The following is a 19377-nucleotide window of genomic DNA, read 5'->3' on the forward strand; positions in this document are numbered from 1 at the left end:
TTTCCACTGGGATAGCCACTCAGAAACCTCAAAGAAGGTAATGGAGGGTATTCATTGCTTCTCAACTAGAAGGACAAGTGCTTTCAGAATGACTGGTAAAGCCACCTCCCTCCTACAGGTACAGAGAGATCTCCACTAGAACAAAACATCATCAGAAGTCCCACTGGAGAGTGCTCCAACTAAACAGTTGCTTTTATGGAATAGGCAAAACACTTCAGTGCTGTTCTCTTCTCTAAGAACCCCGAGGAAAGGTACTCTCAGCATTCAGTTGGATTCAAGTTGCAATTTTATTCATAAAAACAACTTCTTAATGCATTCTGGTTGCTCTGTACAGCCTTCAGAAAAAGAGCCTTTCTACAGGTGCTGTGTTTCTTGGAGAACAGAATGTTTCATTTTGCTCTAATTCATTCTATTACTGAATTAAACTTTGATGTATTGGTCTTGACAAGTGCTTCATGCTGATTGTATTGTGTATGATAGTATAATCACTCCCCGTGCATTTCACACTAGCTGGCTCATTAATGCAATAGATTACCTGCAGGACTGATGGCAAAAGGGAATCATTGCCCTTCTGCACACTGAAGTTTGAATGTGCATTGGAGGGAGTGCAGGTGTAACCCAGGGACAAAAAACCAAAAGCCTAATTCCTTAAATTTCCTTCTCTCCTGCTGCATATTGGTGCTTCAAGGGTTAAAGCCACACATATACTTGGCTGAAAGGAAACAGGTATTTAGATACCAAGATTCTATTCTAAGCTATCGTCAACTACATGCTCTGATCTGTGTGTCAGATAATGAAAAACTCCTGCTCATGTCCTCCTACATTTTCAATCTTTAGCACAGTGGAAGAAGGAACTAACCAAGCACTTCCGTCATTCTCCACGAGCCTGTCCTTCTGGGTTATGCCTTTTTGAGTTTGTTTTAAAAACTGCTGCATCTTTGCAGACACACTGCCATTTGACCAGTTTCACAGAAAAACAGAAATTTGCTTGAAGGGTGCAGTTTACAGTATCATGACCTAAGACTACAACTTCCCTTAGAGAGCATTTAGGATCCATTGTATGTCCATTAGGTGCCCTGCTATGCACCTACAGCACTGTATAAACTAACTAGTGTATGTACTAAGGCATGGGCTATCAGCCTACAAAGCTAGAGGAAAGTATAGAGCACCTGCAAATGAATCTCACTGATTAACTTCCCTAATATTCATAAAACCATTCTTTTGTACACAATCAGTCAACTGAAGGTAAAAACATTGCTAATACTATCACAAATAGTAAAAAAATAGTCCTTTGAGTGGCTTACGCTTCTTCACAATTACCTAGGTGGTAAACACGAGTGTGCTCCCGTCCAAAATGGAGAGCAGATATTTTATCTGGTAATATTCTCAGCAGTCACAGACTATTTTCAGAGACTTTGACAATTTTCAGAAGAAAAGTTGATGTAACTACTAACTATAAATACACTAACCTACATCCATTTAAATTTATCACTGAGATTAATCCTCTCAGTTAATATTTTTCGGAAGATGCAAAGCTGGAAAGTTTGGTAAGTTCCTCAAACAAAACAAGATACTAATAAAAGAAGGTGATGAAAATAACTCTAATTTTTCCAAAGAGGTGAAGCAAGTCCAAACACGCCCTTGAACAGTAGGAAATTAAAAAAAAAGTATGATTGCCACAACTACGTTCACACTACATAAATAACCCCTTGTAACCGGCCAGAACAACACATTCTGATTGTCTAGACTGAATTCCTTCCTACTCTAAGATTTCCTGAATTACTTTAATCTTCTGGTCCAAAACCAATTGTTTAACTTTTGTAAGAACAGCATACTTAAGATCTTCTAATATAAGAATCAAGCACAGCTCCTGGTTAGCTGATATATTGCCTGGTTACGACAACTCAAAATTGTAAGCTTATTTGTAGTTTTCTAATTAAATTTTTTCAGCTCCAGTTAGAATTTCGAGATAGCTTTTGTTTGCTTAGCAGAAGTGTCTTCCCTATACGTTTTTTATTCTACATAGGTATCTTAAATCACAAAGGATTTTCTTTGTTTTGCTTTTACAGACCTGAACAGACGAATTCTTGTACCTCTCACTTTAAATTACTTTTCCAATTTCTCAGTTATTTTTTCAGTGTCCATTCAAGACAGAAAACTGGAAAATATCACTAGGCTGAATTGCTGGACCACAGCAAAGCTCACGAGAGATCGGTGAGGATTCAGTAATTCCTCTCCATAAATCTATTATTTCTCACTAGCTCTTGTATTTACTAGAAGTGGTATTGGAAAATTACATGGTAGCTTAACATTACTTAAGTTTTAAAAATGAAGAGAGGAAGGAAAAAAAAATGGTAAGTATCAGCTTAGGCTCATAGTAAAACTCTGCCCTTAATCCTGGCAGCGACAACTCCGCCGTTAGGGCCACAGTTACTTTTATACCCGCTCCAATACAGAAAAATTTTTCAGGACATTTCCAAGTAATCAGTTCAACAGCTTAGTAACAAGAACATCAAAAACTGTTTTGGGTACTTGAAATTTGGCTTCTGCTACTTTCCATCCAACAGAACTAAATGGAAACCCAAACTTTCTGTACGGCATTAAAAAATAAGCCACTCAAGCTATGTTTATAGACTAAAGTTACTCACTTTCACCATTATTCTTCAAATCTGATAAACGCCACAGGAAAGAATACCCTCTTTGTGAAAATAGCTCCCACTTACTGTCATACTTTGGCCTCATATACCCTCATTTCATTATTGACATATGCCAGTAATGGAGGAAAGAAGTCATCCTCAGAGAAGATGGACAGAACACATCTTCAGAGCTGCTGGCTGGCTTCATTCACTGGGGAATTGAAGGAGACAGCCAACAACTGAGACTCTCCAGGGCCACGGCATCCATTTCTTTTAGTTGTCATGCGTAACTCAGGCCTTAGAGCAGCAAAACTGCCTTGTGATGCTAACACAGAAGTGTTGTTAATTGAGTGCCTCTAACAGCACAAATCATTCAAATACACAGACATATATTAACTGCTCATTCTGTGAAAGAGCAGATGCAAGCTTAAGAGCACTAACTGAAGGCACACATGTTTTATAACTGTGTGGCAACCACACCATGGCAGCTAAGACTAAACAGAATGAAAATAAGAGGATTACCAATTAAGCAAAGACAGCTTACTGGATGATGATACAGCTGAAGACAAATATGTGTAAAATACCACTCTACCTAGAAGATTAGCAATGAAAGACCAAGGGCAATGGTGCAAAGCATGGTGCATTCCACCTTCTTTGAAACACAGCTCTTCCTACAGCTTTCACTTCAAGGCCAGGAATGTACTATAGGCAACTCATTAACCTAAACTTAGAAATTTGAAGTTACCTTTATTTTCTACAGGTGCAGGGCAATGGTACTCTCCTTAGCTTTTAGGCAGAACATGATGAAATTAGAACCTTAGATAACCAAAGAAATAAGCTTGGCACTGAAATTTCAACTTAAAGCCATGCTGTACCATTTTGGAAATACCAAAAGTTATGGGAGAAAGTGAATGTTTCTACTGCATAGCTGATCCTCAAAAGGGATTGCACAAAGGACGCAGCTCCAGAAAAACGTATTAGTAATGAATGCTTAACTTCAGCGATTCTCTTTCACGGCAGACCTGAAGTAGTCATCAAATCTGGCACCAAGGAGGAATTTCTCCAGGGGCATGTGGGCAACAACTTGAGCTGCTTTTGTCCTTTTTTCTCCTCCACTTAAGTACTAAGCAGAGATAATCTGTTTTGAACAGCTGGCATGACCCATTCATACAAGTTTGTATCTCTAATTGCAAAGGGAAGGAATGCCTGAGATAGGAATACAGATGGAGAACAGCTTCCTTTTAGTTAAGGTTAAAAGAATCTAACATGGCATTTTCTAGGGATTAATATATGCTTTTATCAGAAAAACTCAGAGTCATTTCCAAATAAAAAAAGCATTATTTAACACTCAATCACTAGCTTGCTCATGGCAAAATGGTAATTAAATCTCTCTTAATTAATCTATAATGATTCCTTGCCTGAATGCAACATTTCAAATTAAGTTTTAGATGAGGAGCAAAGTGTTACTAGTAAAAATTGAAGCACGATCCTTCAGGAAGTATATTGTACTATTTCTCTACATTACAGGATCTTGAAAAGTGATATTTTAATTCTAAATTTTAACACAAAAATGTATCACTAATTCAGAAAGTGTCCAAAATGTCAGCAAATGTACACTCAAAGGAGAACATCAGGCTATTACAACATTTGAAAAGTGGCCAACACAACAGGGCAAAGTGTTAGTGAAAGACTAGTAAGACTAAGACTACTATATCCACTAAGGCAAAGACATGTTATTTTGCTGAGGAAATAGCCTTTATGACAACAACCCATTTATTACGAGACATTCCTGCGCTTAACTTTAAATACCAACAAGTAGTTGAGGCAGACAGGAGAAGCTTATGCATTAAAAAGTGGAGATTACCCAGCTGGAAGTACAGAATACCTTTTAAGTTCTCCTCAAAATCATGAAATAAGAGACCAGGATCAGCATGACGTAAACTCAGAACACATTCACCGATTTTCTACACTGCCCTGCCTTGCAAGAGCCCTTTGGACACACCCTCTTTCCCATGACACAGCCATCATGTTTTTGTTCCACAAAAAAACTAGTCCCTGACTTTAAAAAAATAGTTCTCCTCCCCCTTAAATAGTTCTTAAATATCAGAATGGAAGAAAACAACTTGAAATGTTTGTTTTGAAACATACAAATTACATAAAGTTTCTTCACCACAAAGGCAAGCAAGAGGATTTAAAGATACTGAAAATGGTAGTTCACAAAAAAAAATAAGTATCTGATCCTGTAATCTACATGATCCTGTTGACAAGCTGTTGGGTTCTATCACTCCACCAAGCAGTAGATACTTGTCTTAAATTCTTCTACTTGACTGCTTTCATCAGATTAAGCATCTGGGATTTAATTTAACAGTTTCAGCTTTATTAAGCTGTCACAAGAGCAGCCCCTCTTTGATAACAGTAGCTGCTCCAATTACAGCTTGGTTTAGGGTTGACAAGTATAATGATTCATTTGTGGCACATGAGAAGCAATAAAAGGTTGTTTTGCATTACAGCTTTAAAAATGTGGGCACTTTTTTCATTTAATTTGTCACTTAGCTTTTGCTAAGAGGACATTTAAATTGCAGTAAAAGGCAAATGGGGCTTTTAGTTTAAATGTAATCCCCATATTTAAATGATCTGTAATGGCGCAGTGTTCGAGTGGGAACACTATTGTTTCACAGTGGGCCCTGATGGTGACGTGACATTTGTATTCAGGTCCTGTATTATCCATGTGGCTAAAGGGCTTCCAATTTCATTTCACAGTCAGAAGCCTGCAGAAAACACCAATCAACTTGCAGATCCCATTTGCCAACAAAACTCAGCCTCTTCCCAATGTCTGGCATCTGGCAATGCTCAACATTTAATTCCAAAGCAGAACCTCAGAGCCACCGTGATCCCTGGGCTGGGGCACAAAGTCAAGTTTTCCCCCCTTAAGGAAGTCTTTTCACTTTTGTAGAGAACGAGCAACTTTAACTTAATTTTTCATGGATCAATATTAATGAATTACTGCTGTAGTAAGATTGCATAGTCCTTTTTTCCCCTTTTAGACTACAAAGAAGGTTAAGTGACCTTTTCTTCAGATCAGAGATCTTAGATCAGCAGGCATCAGCAGATATTTACTGTCCATTTCCATATTGCCCTATTATCCCAAAGCAATTTAATTAAAAAGACAAACCAAGAGGCTTCAGATAATTAATCATTCTGATGTACTGAAGTCTTCAATCATGGTCACCAAGAGTTAAACATCTAAAGATCAGCCTGTGAAATTTACCATTTAAACAGCAACAATGTGAGGAATTCCAGCTCTACTCTGAACTGTGGGAAGTGCATTGATGTATTACTGCAGCAAGTTGGAAGTGTACACCAGTGCACCACCGAAGCTGCATCTACATTCTTCTAGTATGAGAAGTATATGAACAAGCTTATAGCTTTGACCTGTAATCTTGATTTTTCCAATACTAGACCTTTGGAGTCCCATAAGGATCATTTAGTTCAACCCATTCTTTGATGTACACCACAGAAATCTGCTGATAATTATTATATTCTTTCTCCTGATTAACAGCTTTAAAAACCAACCTGCTAGTTATGTGTAAAGTTGTTTTTGTTAATATGAGACTTACAGAATTAGGACTTTGTATTAGAAAATCGACAGGTTCATAATAGATGTGAAGTATCTGTGGGGTTTGTGGCAGGTTTTGTGGTTTTGTTGTTGACCTTCAAACATTCAAACCCAATCTGACTGCTACTGAAGTCAACCAATTACCATAAACTTTAGGAGGAACTCTGATCAGAGCATAGTGTGTCCCTCTAGTACCCTTGCCAATGACAGGCAGGAATCATGAGGTAAACTCTAATGAAAGCAGCAAGCAACCAGTCAAGAAGAAAAGCTGAAGTTAAAGTATGTTTAAAACCCTCTGCCAAGATGGAACTGACAAAGTGGCCATATGCCTAGAAGTTGGCAGACAGCATGCCAGGGCAAGCAAGCCAGCTTTCATTAGGCAGGCTTTATTTACATACTTAATGTCCTAAAATTCTCTGTAACTACTATGTTAAATTGTTACCTACCTGTGAAATAAATGAGATCATATATAAAACTTTTTTTTAAAGACATACATTATATACCATTCCCAGATTACTCTCAACAGATAATACAAAAAGTACGCAAAGGCATGTATCACTCCTGTTCAACTTTTGCACCTTCATTTTTTATTTTCCTTAAGAGATGTACATTTCACCTGGAAAAAAAGGACGCATTTAAATTTGAGTGAAATTCAAGGTGAAATCCTAGTAAAACCGTGGCAGCAACTTGTAATTCACACAAGGTAATACATCAAGATGGAGAGATTCATCCAATTAAGAGCAGTGCTGAGGGAACTTGCTAAGGACTAGTGGAAGGAATCCTACTGGTGTGGGGAAGAAAGGGACAGTTCAGTGACAAACACAGGCTGGCAGTGGAAGAATCAAGTCAATTCTACCCTTAGGCTGAAGTTGTACCCTCGGGTTGTATCTTCAGGCACACCTGAAGAGATTAAAATGTATTTACAATTGAAATCATGGTACACGATCAACATATTTTGATACTGTTAAGAGTCAGCAGAGCAGTTCAGGACTGAAACAGTGTCTGTCTCAGATTGCAAATACAGCAGCTAAAGTAGTGGTGAGGCTGAAGGTCACACTGCACCTTTTTAGGAGTGGCATCTATAATTCTGTTTAAACAGAGGTAAACTAATCAAACGATCTAAGTATTGTTTATTTGATATATAATATTGTTTATTTGATTATAGAGGAGATTCCACCTCCTCTACCTTCAGATAGGTGCTGTCAAGAAAGTGATGTTAATATAAAACGGATGAAACAAGACAAGCCACTAAAAATTTAACAAAACCTTTTGTGTTTATTGGCAGCATGTGGTAGGATTGCTACAAGTAACAGATGGAAAACACACTTCTACCTCTCCCACCACCTACCAACTCAACCCACATAAGCAATGAAGTATGAGACCTCCCAGTTTTCAGTATGGTGGGACACAATTTTGCTGTGTACATGTCCAGCTGAGCATGTGCCCTGCTGGGCAAAAGCTCTTATAAAAGCATCACTAAAAGGGATGCTACACTTTAAAGTAGTTTCATCTACATTCTCCAACAGAGCTTTGCCTGTTCTGAAATTAAGTCTTTCCACCACAGAAGTTTACGATCTCAACTAGATAGCTAGTGCTTTATTTGCCTAAAGTTTCAACTAGAGTGAACATAACTCTCAGAAAACAGGTTATATTAAGTCTTAGTTCCACCAGTCAACATGCAATCAATCATGGTCATCTTTAACCTTGAACAGCAGAAAAACTCAAGTTTTGCTTTAGACGCTTCCTTTCTAAATGAAGCCTGTTATTCTCGCTTCGATTTAACTTCATTTAGCTTGATTTTAAACTGTTAAAATATATCAAGAGCATTATGATCTTTGGCTCTCTTCTCTGCAGTGTTTACATAATGTTCCACAGCACATACATAGTCTGTGACGTTTTGTTTGTTTGTTATTTATTTTTTTCTACGCCACATAAGTCAGACATAGCAATGCTGACCAGAACACATTTCAAGACAGACTCCTTTAAGTCTAGACTTGAAGCGTCTTTTCAGATTGAGTGAGAGCACAAGAACTACTCCAAGTTCCACAGACCACAAGGTGATTCCATTTAGGCTGTGTATCTTCAGCTTGCTTTGAGAAAGGCTCCAAAACAGGACCCAAAAACCTTACTACAGCTAAGCTAAGCTACACACATTAATCCCTTCACTTATACACTCAGTGAATTATCTTATAAAGAAACAAATCAGATTTACCCACTGTATTTTAAATAATTCAGGTTTGTCTTTTATCACTTTTACACACTTACGTACCAACCAGTTAGTAGTTTGTTCTAGTACCTTATACGTAGAAAAACAATGCTTGTGTTTACTTAGCATTCTTTCCGCTCAACTATCCACCTTTAAAATATTGGTGACATTTATGTTGTTTTGAACTCCTGCCCCCAACAAATTCTTGTAGATTTTGGGAACTTTTGAAGCGGTAATTTAAAACTGTATCAGCAAGTTTCTGGAATACGTTAGAGCAAGCGTTTTCAGACTTCCAGTTTAAATATTTCTCTCTCATTTCAGTCCATGTTCCTGTCTCCACTGCACAACTAAGTCGCGTACCTGGTCACAACTGACCTTTCCTGTAAAGCGCTATCACTTGTTTTAACCCTCTGGTATTTGATCTCCTTTCCTGCTCAGTAATGGACTACTTCTTTCCTCTGTGGCTACCTTTTCAAACTCTCTCTTTTTGTCTTGTATTTCTCTGTAGCTGTGAATCAATTTCTGCCTTAACCTTTCCAGTTTAGCAATAGTGGCTTATACACTTGCCCCCAGTTCTGTAGGTACATTTCCACTTCTATTCATTTTCAATCCTCAGGTACTTACAACCTGTTGCAATTGTACCTGTTTCATACCACATTTCCTCTCCTCCAGCTGCAATTCTCTCATGCTGTATATCAGAAATTCAATTTTGCCCAACCTTAACTTAACAAGCAAAACTGCACAAAACTCTAACATGCTTTACTTTGTACCTCAGTAAAGTTTCTATCCACCCCAAATACGTAACTGTGTCTTCATTATACATATGAACACCTAAGTGATTTTGAAGTCTGTACATTTACCCAGTTCATCCCAGAGCTGCCTATACTTGTCAGTCATTGAAGTTCCTTGTTGTCTCCAAAGCGCCAGACGAGGGTCAGCCATGAACTGCTCTGTTATCAATGTCAACATGCGAGCTCCATTTGAATCTCTCATCTTTAGCATCTCTCGCACCTAGGAGAGGAGTCTTTTAATACAAACTTGAAAAAACCAGAGATCACAGTACATACAGTATGCTGCAAAATTAAATATTCCACCTTTGCTAGATACGACATGTAATTTTTATATATGATGTGAAATTCTTAAGCAGAAGAAGAGCCTGCCCTCCCAACTGTAACAATTTTTGGTTTCAGTAATCTATTGGAATTCTTCAGAGACAAATCTTACACAAGCAATCCACAGGTGTATCACACAAATTGCTGCAAGACTAACTTCTATAGGTTTCTCCAACATTTTTGAGGTGGGAAGACAGACAACAGCAAAGCTGCAGACAGTTCAAATGTTACTTCGTATCCTTAATCTTATGGATTAAGACAGATCAGATGGCAGCCCATTGCTGTACAACTCATTAAGTTGCCATCGTGTTCCTAAGGCTTTGCCTTGGTTTAGAACAGGACTATGAGTCTCAAAAACATGAAAAAGTCCAGACTGGCTTAGGGAATGGAGGAGACAAAGAAGTTTAGAGGACTCAACACACCTTTGCAAAAAGCAAATTGAGCTGCTTCCCTGATCCATGGTATCCACCCTGGGAGAGGAAGAGTTTAACCTGTTCTTGAACCTGTTCCTCATCCAAATGCCAGCAGTTTTCATCATCTATGCTAGCACCTGCTGTTGGGTCAGGAGCACCTGCAAACAGCAAGAAAAAAATCATTATGTTCTGTATAATGAAGAGAGATTCTTGGATTCAGGGGAAAGGAGTACTGGAGAAGTTTTTGGATTTATGCTTTGTTCTGGTTTAGATGTCTTAGTTTACCTCTACGCATTCTTTAAATTAGACCTGAGTATCCCTTCAGTAGTTTTAAGCACTTAGAAATCACAGTCTATGAAAAAGTATTTAAATAAATCATATTTTACAACAAAGCACTAAAATCAAGTAGAATTTCCTTCCATCTCAGCAACCATACCAGAATATTTTTACAAGGAAAATTAGACTTTGCATAGCATTTCCACAACCATTTTATTAACACCACTCTCCCCAAGACACCTGTGTAATTCCTCTACCTTCAGCAATTTTGCTCAGGTTTATGCCACTGCTAGTGAGCACTACTGTTGATGAACATAAGGAAAATTATCACCTTGGTGCCTCTAAGCTGTAATGGCTCTGCAAATCTAGATGAAGAGTAAAAAAAAAATCCCCAAACAAATCCAAAGTCTTAAAGCACTAAAGGCATTTCCATCACAAATAAGAGTTAGAGCTGTGTAAGACTGGGGTGCTTCCCAATGAGCATTTTTACGTATTAGCAATTAGCACAGAGTCAATGCAACTCTACCTGAATCAGCCTAGCGTGAACTGAAGTGAATACATTTACATCAGGTACCACTTAGGCCACAGGCTGCTGTAACTCAAATTTTGCAGTTGAGATCAGTGATTTTTCTATCAATGGCCTCTTCTAAAGGCTGACAAGATCAAATAAAACAAGTCCTTGCACCATCTAGCAATCTGTATTTTTCTGATGAACCCTGCACCTCCACTGGATATGTTTTAAAAAGTATTCAAACTGAAAAGGCTGAAAAAACACTTAAAGACTGGCAAGGCAACAACTCAAGGTATGCATCTCCATACCAATGTATGGTATTTTAAACATGCCCAAGACTCCAGCTAACTTGACATTTTGATTTGAGGCCTATCACAACTGTATAATCTCTATCTACATTAGGCTTTGAGAAGATATTAGAAATTAAATCACATTACATAATCTGTTTCTTATATCCAAGTCCATGTTACCTCTGTGGCAAAGAAAAGGGAATATTGGGAAGGAAGGATAATTACATAGTCAGATTTATAAAGCTTGTTTTCTCAAAGAAGTCCTAAGAACATGAAAACCAATGACAGCTCCAACTATCCAGATGTACAGGAATTGAACATTGATTCTATTGATTCAAGATTTCATTTCACAATTGCAGCTCTGCCATGTAAGTAAAGTTCTTAAGCAGTCATATGGAATGCTGGGATCTTTATCCAATGAAAACACAACTAGAAGATTTAAAGAGCCAGAGGGATGTCTTATCTACTAGTTCCTGAGAGAGTAAGAAAAAGCAACTTCCTTAATGGGCTAAAACTTTGGAGCCTACAGATGAAAACACTGCACTGCTGTACACACACACGCACACACAGAGACTTCTATTTAGATTAATCAAGAAATTGTGTCTTCAAAGATGTGAATGAACTCTCCTGTCTGCCACAGAAACCATAACAGTGTCTCAGACAGGAAATGTGTTAGAAGACAGAGACTATGAAAACCAAGGAATGAAAAAACCTCCTTTTCTGTGAGTGCTTCCATTATTACTGTATGAGTTTTAAAGAGCTTTCAACTCAGTCAGCTACATGTAACAGATACTGATAAGTCTTCAGTTGCAAGGAACAAGAGGGAAATCAAGCCATCTGAGAACAAGCAGTGCAGCTGTTGCACAGACCAAGGTTTGCGGTATCACCCTGCAAATAGTTTAAATATTTCATTGCTCTAAAACACAGAGAAAAGACTTGTGAAAAGAAGCCATCTTAAAGCATCAAAATACATGTATATTTATCTCTCACTTCATTGGAGACTTATCTGTAAATAGTCTTAGTATGGCTACTTTGAATTAAAAATAGCCCAAGATTCCCCAGCTAAGCTTCCCTATTTAGGAAAAAAACCCAAATTCCTTCTGTAATTGTTTACATTTTATCAAACGCTCAGTCAGTTTGTACTAGAAGGTTAAATTTCAACACAGCTACCTCGGGTCTTTTAACACAGTTCTTTTATGGGAAACAAGGGTGTCCACTGCCCGGCACCAGCAGCACTGCCCCTACCAAGGCCTCTTTTCCCAGCACTATCCCAAATAGACCTTTCCCAGGGGCTCAGCGTCGCTATACTTACACACCAGTGTTATGTTCATGCCAGTAGGCTAGAAGACCATAAAAGCTGAAGACACCAAGTTGAGGGTCTGAGTTCTACAATGCTATTCAGCACATTATGACAGGTATGTCCAACTCAGAGCGATTTTTACTTACGAGATCTTATACATGCTACACTCCGTATGATCAATATTTTCAATCGGGATGCATGAAGAAATTTCAGTATCCATGTAACTGGCAACAGCTACAGTTGTAATTCACTGATCTCTCAACACCACTGGCAGTCTTCAGCAACAGCCAAGGACTAACAAGGCATGGAGATGGCATGTCATGTCAGGCATAAGTCCAAACCACCTTCCCATCACAGCAGCAGACTGGCATCCTAGTGGTGCCACTAGAGAAGCCTCAGCTTCCACTGCCGACATCACTCTTGTTTTGAGGTCAAGACACAGCCACTTCCCATGTCTATCAACAAGGCACTTTTGATGATCACCACATTCACTTACAGTTAGGTGAAAGCTAATTGATCTAGCTTGTTTCATCTCCCACTCAGGCAGATCACAGATCACTCTTGGGCAATAGATGGGATTTCTACACTGCCACTTTTCTTCTACAGACATTGGACTGGGCAAGTAGACAAGAAACTATCTGAATAAGCAACATCTTGACCTGTCTTAGGAGCTGCGAGATGAAGCACTAGCAATAGCTGACAGGAAGGCTCAGGCTCAACACCAGACAGAGCTGAAGGCTCAAGCCAAAGGTGGCAGCTTTGCTCAGGATGCAGTGTGACCCTGCAAGGGCACTGTGAGGCTTTGGCAGATGGATAGCTTGGCTGCAGAGAGGAACAAGAGCAGCCCTGAATTTTATTTCCGCAGTACAGTTTGGTACAAAGACCAGATTCCATTCTGCACTTGCAAATCTGCTTTAGAGGCGTGTCACGAGGATAAATTAGTTCACATTTGAACTATGAAAGTGAAAAGCACTGTATAATTATACTAAACATTAAAACCTGTTAATTAAACCAGGTCAGTTTATAGATGTTAACGTATTAATCTCCCTTCCTCCAACCTCTGGCTTTTTTAACTTCTGTGGAGGCTAGTCTTTGAAATAGGTTTTATGGCATATACTGATAGTAAAACACAATACGTAATTTATACTCAGTATATAGATATAGCCACACATAGTCATGCTCTTTTACTAAAACTAGTAAACTGTAATGTTAGCAAACAAAGCAGGAATATTGTGCACAACTTTTGTAACACTAAATACCCAAATAAAGTTTGAAATCAGAGAAACAGCCTTTTATATTTATGGTAATAGTAGGTTATATGGGATTTCATTACATTTAACAAGTTCTAGGAAGCAGAAACATTTCAAAAGAGTAAACACTTTGATCATTTAGTTAGCAATTTTAGGAGGAACTGCATTCAAAATGAGTAATCATACTCAAGAACTAGTGTTGCATATGGAGAGCCTAACCTTGAAAAGTAAGTAGAAGCAAAGCAAGGAGCATTGACTAAAATAGGCCAAGAATCACCTACATTGCAAACTACTCCGGTACAGATCAACCGTGAAATCTGGTTAAAGCAACACCAAACAGTCTATGGCAAACTGCTTTTCTGATCCCTGCTGCTGAAGTACCACAGGAGTTGCCTTCAAATGAAACCATGCCAAATTACTCACTCATAGGCATAGTGAAACTTTTTTGAACTTTATAAAAACCTTATTTAGTACACAAATGAACTATAGATCAGTGAAGTTTCATTAAATGTCATCCCATGACAGCATTAAGACGACAACATGGAAAACTACAAATAAAAAGTATGACTTCCTGAGTACTGTGAAAAGATTGAGTGGTCGGAGCTAGAAACTAATATTGCTGTGTGCTGATTCACAAGAGAGTAGTAATTGATTTTATAAAGTCAGAATTACTCTAAATAATAATTACATAAACCCAAAGATCATTACTTTAATGATTCAGAAAGATTATTACACCTTTGATTCCCAAATTATTCAAAATTTAGACATAAGTCACTTCATCTTGTACTTAATTTCAGAACCCGGGTGGAATATAACACCTGTTCGGCAGTGCACAAAGGAAAAAGCAACTGCTGTGAGGCAACCAGTGCTAACAACAGAAAATAGGAAGACAGGACAGGCTATACTAAGTTTCTGAGAAACATTAACAAACACCCGGCAAAAACATCATATCCATCTGCACATACAGCAAAGTGCATAAACTTATCTGATGACAGTATCTAATCTCTCCTACTAAAATCCAGCTCTCACAAACATTACATAGCAGTAACTTTCAAAGTCTACTTGTGTGTGGCAGATAGAAGAACCTACTTATCAATACAGACTAGGCACGTATTATTTTCATTTATTTTTACCTCCCATGTCTCCAAACAAAATCTCATTATTTTCTGTTTAATGTTTCTGAAAAAACTTTCCTAAAAATATTAATTTTATAAATTATTTTCCATATTATTTTGCAGCTATCAATCTTTTTTTTTTTAGATTGTACTACTTCTACTCGAGTTTCTGAAATTTCTCTAATTTTGACTAGTCTTCTCATTACTTCCTTCCCAAATCCGGTTCACTAAAAATTTCTCCTACTAAGCACTGGAGCACTTCACTTTCCTTGGAAGGAAACTCACCTGCCATTTCCTATGTTCTGCTTTTTCAACTAGTCTCTCAATCAACTTTGCCAGTTTAAACAGAGCCATATGAAAGACTTTTTTTTTTAATAATGTCTCTTTGAATAATGTCTCTTCAGTGTTAAAATGTTCCCTTTTCTAGTGGATCAGTAACACATTGTATTCTGTTGTTCAGCCCTATTCAATCCTACAATTTTCCACTGAAATCCCTATCATTTCAGTTAAACACACAAAGTTCACAATAACACATATTCACCTGTAACTCCAGACTGTTCTTCAGAATTTAAAATATATAGGAACAAGACTAGATATTTAGAATTTTTCTTTTAAAGCGATTTTTTGTACAGATGTTTCCTTCTTGAAGGTCTCCACCAGCGCTCCTAATATATGCTGTAGATTAATGTTTGCAGATGATGTACCTAGTTCTGCTTTGATAAATACAGAACCAACTACCTAGGTACTTCTGCTAAGAAACAAGTGTATTTAAACCACTTTCTCCCAGGTCCTCCCTCTTATTTGAATTCCTCTGCGCATGGTTTTGTACTGGCAACTGACTCATATTGTGAGTCTGAGAATCAGAGAATGGGATGAAGCCTGGAGAAGTACATACAGTTCTTCTAAGAAGAAAGATGCACTAAAACACTCTGGAAAGAAACAGTACAGCTTAAAAGGTAAAATAAAACTGGTTTGCTAAGCTGTCCTTACACCAACAAAAGGCAGGTCTTTTTCACTATGCACATAACAAATAATGCTATTATGAGATTAACATGCGAACAGATCTCCACCCTCCCCCTAGTCTTACTTTCCTACCTCCACTCAAATTCTCAGGAATGTATTTTGACCTTCGACCAGTTTAAGTGAAAGTTTCATAACTAAGAAAAGAGAGATCCAAGATGACAAACCTAGCTGCTCCATCATCCCGACTGTTCTCTTCCCAGCCTCACATACCCGCCAGCTTCCTCTGATACAACCATATAAAAATCAACAAGGAGGAAAAAAGCCTTGGCTAAGCAGGATCCAAACCTACATCCAGCTTCCTGAGCGAGCATCTCAAACTGAAACCGAATGTGAAGCCAATGGTTATGCGGTGCATAGGGTATCAGGGTATCAGTATGAATACCAACAGTTGCCTTCCGTACAGAAGATTAGACCACTCAGATCTCCAGTTTTGAAATCGGGAACACGTACCGTTATAGCAGTGTCACATGAGAAAATCGGAACACAACAAATCTTCTCAAATAAGAGGTGCTTTTATGCTCTAAAAATATATAAACCCCCCCTGTAATGTAATTGCCGCCAAGTGAAAGTTAGCATGACAAATACAGAAGAGGATTCCCAATTAATCACTCTGCTCTCCTGAGGAAGTCAGTCAATAGGCAACACAGTCCAGCACTTTGAACAGCAACTCCCTATTCTTTCTTTTCTGCAGTGAGGCTTCACTGAGGATGCAATAACATTGTATCATTTGTATCCACCAAGGAACTGAAAAGCATTTGTCATTTCAAAACCCAAGGCATCAACGTAGTCACTCCACTAGTTCCCCCAGTAACCTCCTTCACATCAAAGGTGGCCAAAAGAAGTCATCAATGGCTACATGAGACAGAAATTTGAGCAAATAAATGATCATCCTTTTGTGGACAAAACAGAATTAGTACTAATTAATAGAATTAGTAAAGCTCCGGAGGGGGGGGGACCGGGGGAGGATCTTAAAAACTGGAGTTTTATATAAAACCACCCAGAAACTGAATGTTCTAGGTAACATTGAAAAGAATTTCCTCATTCAACTCCAGATTCAAAGACTTCACTTTGATCGAAGCTGTTTCTGGCATTTCTGTGCCAGGTCTCTTAATTTTACAAGTAAGTTTTTGTTACATTTTGCCTCTTACTTACCTGCGCCTTCAAAGAGTGTTCAGTCTAATTCCTCTTAAATACTAGTTTAGTGAGGTCAGACTTTGCAAAGCAAGACAGGTCTACAAGACTATTTGGTGATTTAGCAACATCATTAGGAACAGAGATAGATAGTTTTCAATTTTTTTCATGGTTAACTATTTTTAATTTAAGGAATTTGACCAAAGATCAAAATCACAGAATTACAGTATGAATCTCAGATGAATGCTTACTTGCTACATAAGAGGAACTTACTTTTTCTGTAAAAGGATCCTGTAATTTTAACATTTTAAGTTTGGCATTTTTTTTTTTTTTTAAAACTCAGACCACAGTTTCATGGAAGTCTGCAAGGAAGAACACAAGACTATAGATCCTCTTTGGTAACCCAGCTTTCTTTGGTCATAGCAATTTATTTTTTTTAATGTTGCCTGGATTTTCTGCTTCAGGTTCTGGTATTCTATGAAGAAATACCAACAGTCAGTTAAGACATACTGCAATCTCATTTACCAGGAAAATGAAAACATACAATATTTCAGTTTTGTGGATAATTTTGAACTACCCTACTCAAATTAATTGTGAAATTTCATAATTGATCAACTTCATTTTTTGTTTCCTATTTTTTTTGCTATTTGGCTGTGATACGAGCATCAACTCTCCCCCTAAAAATACTTTAAATACTAAGTAGTAACAAGATACTTTGACAGTAAGAAAATAACTGATGAAGAACACATGCCAACAATTACTATAGTTACAGACTGAATGTAGATCAAGTTTAAGCACTCTCTGCAACAGCTTGTTGTTTCTCTTACATTAGCCACAGCATAGCTAACACAGCCACATATTGTCATCATCTGTCCTTCCCTTTCCACCTCTGCCTTATGCTTTCCTAATTACCCTCAACTGTTTGAATCTTCTGTGCCACTCTCATACTCACCATAACTCCTCCTTCCCCTGAATTCCTTATATTCAGGCTATTACCAACTGTCACGTAATACACTCCTTATATTCAGGCTATTACCACCTGTCACGTAATACACGTCAGTTTACAGCATCTAGGCATCTTCTATTGCTTCATGTCCTGCATCTACTTTAGCTTCCCCTTCCTTCCACCATTACCAGGCAATCACCTTCTCATTATGTTCCACAACAACTACAGCAACTGCCTTGCCTCTGGCTACATCCTCATAGTCCCGTCCAAAGCCAAAGAAGAAGAGTACTACTGCTGACCCTCACCTCTCACAGCACTGCCTGCCTGGGCCTGCCATGGTCACCAGACCCTAAGGGGAGGGTCTAGGCTGCAAATGAGTCCTGTTATTGTAAAGAATCACTGCTTATGTTCTGTCTACACTGTATCTAACACACACACAGTTTTCCTTCTCTAAATTAAGCTGTTTGCTTGTGTTTGTATTGCAGATTATTTGGAATAGTGGTCATTCCTCTTAGATATCTAACACACAAGAACTGTTCCTGCCAATGGAGAAACAAAGATAATTAGATAACTTATTCTTCCCCTCTAAGTTGCCCTTACATTTACAGATCTAGTCACCTTAGAGGACATTTCTATGAGGTGACCTTAAGGAACACAAGACTCTAATAAACTAGCCAGGTCACCTCAAACCCACAAATACCCGCTTTCAGTGCAGCAGGGTCCATAGAAAAGCCACCTAAGAAGGCTCAAGCCACACTCAGCACCCTTCAACAGACATACAATGTTCAGCACATGAAACAGAGCCATTAAAACCATGCACAGCAGACAGAGCAGGAAAGATCCAGACCTTTGCTGATGCTGTACACTGCTACAGCACAAGAAAAAGGTACTGAGATACAGGGTTTGTATTTCTCTTGACTTCATACAGAAACCAAACCCGAAAGGATATTAGAAGTATATTTAATGAACAAAAAGACCCAGTAACACCTACTTGCTTTTATGCTTTGCCACTGAAACAAAATTACACAATCAAAATATCAGAAGACTAGTTCAAAAAGAACAATATAGCAAAACGATGCCCTTAGTAAGTTCGTGAGACAGATCCTTTAAGCAATGTTGCTATACAAAAAACACCACTCAGTTCTTCATGGACGGAAATTACAAGCATGAAGCAGATCAGGCCATATATTAACAGTGCTGGAGACATCAAGCTCATCACTTATGATTTCTTTTCTCTTTTCCAAACAAGTAGTTTTTTCTAAACATCTCAAAACAAAGAATCAGTAACAGAACCCTCTTTAGTAAACACCATAGAATCACAGAATAATTCGCGTTGGAAGGGACCACAGCAAGTCGCATTCCTGAATGCCACAAAAAAAAAGAAATCAAGCAAAAGGAAGCACAAGTATTAAACTCACCATGGACTTGATTGATTTCTGAATTCTGAGAAAGAATTTCATCTGCTAATTTTTGAGCAGTTGGCAAAACTTCTGTGTGGTGCACTGTGATCAAATACTGTACAAATTTTTGTAGTTGGTCTCTGTTCATTTGA

General features: G+C 38.1%; 1 protein-coding gene across 1 annotated transcript in view; it reads right to left on the bottom strand.

Annotated features, from left to right (window-relative positions):
- The window catches only part of LOC104501840 (zinc finger SWIM domain-containing protein 6), a 49712-nt gene that overhangs the window by 28647 nt on the left and 1688 nt on the right, over positions 1–19377 (bottom strand). The window contains exons 4-6 of the mRNA XM_010145721.1: positions 19244–19377; positions 9993–10141; positions 9319–9469 (exon numbers count right to left, since the gene is read on the bottom strand). The exon at positions 19244–19377 is cut by the window's right edge and continues 3 nt beyond it. Of these exons, the coding sequence (XP_010144023.1) occupies positions 9319–9469; positions 9993–10141; positions 19244–19377 (434 nt within the window). The remainder of the gene's footprint in view (positions 1–9318; positions 9470–9992; positions 10142–19243) is intronic.

This window comes from Buceros rhinoceros, unplaced genomic scaffold, assembly GCF_000710305.1.
Source record: "Buceros rhinoceros silvestris isolate BGI_N320 unplaced genomic scaffold, ASM71030v1 scaffold9591, whole genome shotgun sequence".
Classification (NCBI taxonomy): Eukaryota; Metazoa; Chordata; class Aves; order Bucerotiformes; family Bucerotidae; genus Buceros; species Buceros rhinoceros.